This window comes from Camelus bactrianus, chromosome 17, assembly GCF_048773025.1.
Source record: "Camelus bactrianus isolate YW-2024 breed Bactrian camel chromosome 17, ASM4877302v1, whole genome shotgun sequence".
Classification (NCBI taxonomy): domain Eukaryota; kingdom Metazoa; phylum Chordata; class Mammalia; order Artiodactyla; family Camelidae; genus Camelus; species Camelus bactrianus.
Genome location: NC_133555.1, coordinates 24,040,587 through 24,045,631, shown reverse-complemented (window position 1 = coordinate 24,045,631; position 5,045 = coordinate 24,040,587). Strand labels below are relative to the sequence as shown.

The 5,045-nt window shown below is 59.2% G+C and overlaps 1 protein-coding gene across 2 annotated transcripts; it reads right to left on the bottom strand.

Moving 5' to 3' along the window:
• Positions 1–354: 354 nt before the first annotated feature.
• FEZF2 (FEZ family zinc finger 2) lies at positions 355–3,464 on the bottom strand. 2 transcript variants are annotated; one of them, XM_074344116.1, is made up of 4 exons: positions 2,535–3,464; positions 2,051–2,185; positions 1,727–1,859; positions 355–856 (listed from the first exon to the last, which is right to left on the bottom strand). In XM_074344116.1, exons 1-4 carry the CDS (start codon positions 3,411–3,413, stop codon positions 597–599), a joined length of 1,407 nt encoding a protein of 468 aa, XP_074200217.1. In that variant the 5' UTR covers positions 3,414–3,464; the 3' UTR covers positions 355–596. The 2 variants fall into 2 exon arrangements, with proteins under 2 accessions (XP_074200217.1, XP_074200216.1); XM_074344115.1 differs by lacking the exon at positions 355–856 and having other exon boundaries at positions 894–1,859.
• Between the last annotated feature and the right edge of the window lie 1,581 nt (positions 3,465–5,045).

Here is a 5,045-nt window from a genome sequence, read left to right as displayed (position 1 = left end):
TGACTCCTGGGGGGTCTAAACACGCTAGCGCCGCCAGAGGACCGATTTGGTCTCACCCCATCCCAGCGCCCCAGAGGAAGTCGCATTTGGGCCGGGAAATGCTATAAACGCTTAATGCCTTTTTATTTTTTGGGATTGCTGAGCTGACCTCGCGGCGAGGGGAGAGGGAGGGAAAGAAAAGACGCACTAATGCTTCTGTTTATTGAGTTATGTATGTATATATTCCGTGTTCGCTTGTACAGGAGGATTTACAGGCTGTATAAAGATGGCTGGGGGGCGCCGCGCTCTTCCGGGACGTTCACGTGACAGGCTGGGGTTAGAACCCGTTGCCCGAGGAGAAGTCGAGGCCTGGAATTAAATAAATTTCGGCGCACTAGGTTTAAATAAGTTTCCCGAATATACAAAGGTGGGAGCCAGCCGTTTGCTGCCAGTCATCGAGGAAACGTTTAGCTTTCCAAAAATATGCTGGTTTCGATAAATAGATTTTAGCCTCTCTGCTATAGCTTTTTTCTTTCTTTTAATTTTAGAAATAAGTTTATACGCGTGATCTGTTTGGGGGCTGGATGGGGCTGGAAGGGAGGGCGAGGCAGTAGCTCTCAGCTCTGCACTGTCCGAGCCAGGTCCTTTGTGGAGGGGGCAGCGGGGCCCACGCTGTCGTGGAGTTTGCGCACGTGTTTCTTTAAGTCAAAGTTTCTGCAAAACCCTTTGCCGCAAGTGGCGCACGTGAAAGGCTTCTTGTCGTTGTGGGTGTGCATGTGGAAAGTCAGGTTGTAGACCTGGTGGAAGGCCTTGTTGCAGATGGTGCATTTGTACTGCTTCTCGCCGCTGTGGGTCAGCTTGTGGTTCTTGTAGTTCCCTACAGGAGACCAAAAACAAAAAAGGGAGGGGGGAGTGAAGTGGGATGGGGGGGGTGTCCGGGTGTCCTGGGGTTGGCTCAGGTGCCCGCGCAAAGAAGGCGACGCTTGGCTAGGCGGACGCGACCTCTCCGAGTGAAGAAGTTGTCAAACTTCGTACGCGTCAAGCCTGGGGCTCTCACGACAGGATGGAGGGCCGAGTCCCGCGTAGCCGCCCCGCGTCCCTGCCCCGCCGGGGCCTGAGGCCGGCGGAGCGACCCTCCCGCTGTGCTCTGCCGGCCCGGAAACTTTTGCGCAGCACATCGAGTCCTTCTCCCGGCTGCTGCCTCGCTCGTAGAAATTCGCAGGAACCCGGGCTTCGTCCCTTATTATTTTCCTTCTCATTTTAAAAGTTACTCCCTCTGGTCTCCTAACTACTACTTGGAGATCCGAGAGTGCCCTGGAAAATCCAAGCGGGGTGCCGGGGACAGTGGTGGTTTCCCCCAAGTCTAAGCCTAAGATGTTCCCAGGAGGTGGATTTTGCCTCGATTTTTTTTTTTTTTTTCATTTCAAAGGAGAGTCCCGGCTACAAAGGGAAGGTTTTCCTATAGGGCAATACCTTGTCTTTTTCTTACTTCCTTTCCCTCTGCCCCTTCCTTCCCACCCCCCAAATTCGGAGTCTCCCCATGCAACCAGCCTCAGTGCCGCGAGGTCTACTAACCCGCCCGCAGAGCTTCCACCCAAACCCTGCACAACCCGATTCCAAAGAAATGCTGCGCCAGAGCCTTCGGCTCTCGCGCTCCCTCTCTCCGGATCCTTCTTTGCCTTTCCGCTAGCAGTGACCTGCCGAGTCCCGAGGTGAGGTGAGGAGTGGGCCTTGCACCGCACGTTACCTTTTTGGTGAAAACCTTTGCCGCAAAATTCGCAGACGAAGGGCTTGTAGCCCGCGTGGATGCGGATGTGCGTGTTGAGCGTGGAGCTGCGGTTGAAGGCTTTGCCGCACTGGTTGCATTTATGCGGCTTTTCCTGCGGAGAGGGGCGCGCGCACCGTGAGGCCAAGGCCTGGGCGGGGAGAGGCCACCTCGGGGGCACCTTGAAGGGACAAGGGCCCCTAGTGGGGGTGGGATAAGGGGAACCCTTGGTCATCCTCTCCCCAACGCCGTCGCTCAGGCACCGGGTGTTGGGTACGGGTTGGGCCGGACCCGAGGGCCACGTACCTGGGTGTGAATAATTTTGTGTCTGCAGAGCGTGCTGGCCTGGCGGAAGCCTTTGCCGCAGACTTTGCACACGAACGGTCTGGCTCCCGTGTGGACCGGCATGTGGCGGGTGAGGTTATAGTGAGCGTTAAACACCTATGGAAGCACACAAGGGGACCTTGTGGCGTGTCCGTCCGAGAGTCCAGAGTCAGCCTGGGCAGGGCACAGCCTACCTCCCCCAACCAACAACCCCCTTCGGAAGCCAGAGCCCTTTTCATTTTGCAAAGAGCTTCCCAACCCACCGCTCATGCCAGTCCTGTGTGGCCACTGACAAAGGCATCCCCATTTTACGGAATAGGAAACTGAGGCCCAACTGCGCCCCCAATTCGAGCAGACGGCTACTGGGGAGCTCCTAAGCTTGAGGAAGGGGGCAGTCCAGGCTGCCTCAGGCAAGCAGCCGCCTCTGCTCACCCCTCCCGGCGCCCCCGCGGACCCCGGGCCTCACCTTGCCGCACACCTCACAGGTGAAGTTTTTGGGCTTGCCGTCTGCGGAGCCCCCGGGCAGTTTGCCGTGGCCTTTGACGCCGCTGCGCTCGGCTGTCAAGGCTGAGTTCTCCTTCAGCACCTGCTCCAATGGAGCGGGCAAGCGCTCCTTATGGGCATACGGGGCCGGATGGGGGAACTTGTCCGCGGCTAGGCCGGCCAACTTGGCGTTCTCTAGCAAAAAGAGCTTGGGGTGCGCAGCCAGGGCGGCGGGAGCCTGTGCGTTGAGGAGGCCAGACGGGAAGAGGTGGCCACCAAGGAGCTCAGACGGCGGGTACGCGGAAGAGTCCAGGTAGTTGAAGTAGTAGAGCGAGCCGCTGGCCGGCAGCCCCACCGCCTGGTTGATGACCTGAGGCTTGATGACCCTGCCCGCGGGCAGCGCAGACGGCGCCAGGCCCAGCTCGGCCTTGCAGCACACGCCACAGTTGGTTTTGCACAAGCCGCTGGCGCCGCACACCGGGGCCCCCCCGCCGCCGCCGCCGCCGCCGCCGCCGCCGCCGCCTCCTCCTCCTCCTCCTCCTCCTCCACCGCCGCCGCCCGCCCGGAGGCTGCTTTTCCAGAGCTCGGAGTAACTGAGCAGCGTCTTGGACGGCACCTCGTAGCCTAGGGGCTGGAGGGGGATCATGCAGGGCAGCGGAGAGCAGAGGTTGAGCAATTTCTTGCTCTGGCCGCCGTCCGCCTCCAGTGCCCCAGGTCGGGGCTCAAAGGGAGCACGAGGCTCCGACGTCTTAGCCATGATGCGCTCGATGGAGAAGGCCAGCGTCTTGGAAGTGGCCGGCGACGCTCCGGCGCGCGGGCAGGCAGGGGGCACCATGGTCTCCAGGGAAGCCGAGCTTGCCATGGCGCGCCGAGCCGAGCGGTGCCGGACTGGGCCAGGGTGCAGCCTCTCTCCTCTAAGTCTGCATTCCGGAAAAGGCAGGGAGGGAAACCGCAATTTAATAAGCACCTTGTCGGGTCCAGGTCACCCATTTGCATTCAAATGAACAGGGGCAGAACAAAGTGCACCCAAGGGTTCCAAATTACCGCCCATTAACCCTGCGCGCAAAGGAACCCACCAGCCCCTGCCCTGGGACTTTGAAAGGGGGAGAAAGGGGGAGGGTTTATAAGGGAAAAAGAGAGAGAGAGAAAAAGAAAGAAAGAAAAGAGCCTCAAATTAAGCCCCCTGAGCCGCTCCCTGGACCCCGGCCTCCGCCACGCGTGCTGGGAGCCGGACAGGGAAGGGGCAAAGTTAAAGAGGACCAGGAGAACCACCTCGCATTTACCTCTTTCCCCCACCGCCAAGGAGATGCGTTCCGAGCCATGCAGCGTGTCTCCTCTGTCACATTTTGATGGCAAACATCTTCCCCTCCGCGTGAGATCACTGTCTTTTACATTCAGCTGACATCACATGAAGTCACTTGAAGTGGAATGACATGGGCGGCGGCGCGGCTCCCGTAGCGGCCCCTGTGTTCCACCGCGCCTGCCGGCCGCCGCCGCCACCGCCCCTCAAACTTTAAAAGGAGGCAACTGGCGCCCGCGCTCCCCTCGGGAAAGTGCGAGCGGTTCGCGAATCGGGAAGGAGGGAAGAGACGGGAGGGGGAGGGGGAAGGAATCGTGATGGTTTTGCCGGTGGAAAAAAAAAAGAGGGGGGGAGCCCAAACCCAGGCTGAGTTCCGTGCGTGATTCACAACTTTGGGGGCCTACAGATTTGCGGGACGCGGGGAGGGCAAAGGGTCCTGGACGCGCCGATCCAAAGGGCCCCTGGGTGTCCGTCTAGTCGCCGAAGTATCCCTTAGCCCTCTGCAGCCGAGCTGGGCATCGTGCTAATAAACTGCCATTTACCCACGGAGCCGGCGCCAGCCCCGAACACGCGCAAATGATAATTACCTCATTAGGATGTGGCGCATGGACGCGGGCGCCGCGTTTGGAGGGGGGAACTTGTTAATGGGGAAATATTAATTTATGCAAAAACAAGGAGCTCGCCTTGGCTGGCGTCGGAGGTCGGGGGAGAGCTCCCGCAGCCTAAGGGCGACCCCGTAGCGTCCGGAAGAGCAAGGCCGCGCGCCCAGATCCCGGGGGCCCCGGTGCCCCGCGAGTGCGCCTCCCCCTCTCCGGCCAGCTCTCCGCCTGCGGCTGGGGGAGACTGCACTGCGAGCTGGAGGATTGTTTGGGCTCCTAATCGATCAGAATCACTGATCTGTGATCGGCTTTTGTGGCAAAGCCCGGCTCTGCCACTGGTTTAGGGCTGCGTGTGGGGAGGATTCGGAGGGCAGCTCTCCCCGCTGATGGGTACTTACTGTTTGTATAATTGAGAAGGTCCAATCTCCACCTGTTTAAGGAGCAGATTGAAACAGCAGAACCTCCCCTGGATCCTATTAAAACGTTTTTCCTCCTAAGGCCATTCAGTCGAACCAATTTTCCGAAGTGATTCATAGAGCTGAATTCTGCCAAGGCAGTTCTTTCACTTTTAGCCACTAAAGCACCGCGTGGAACC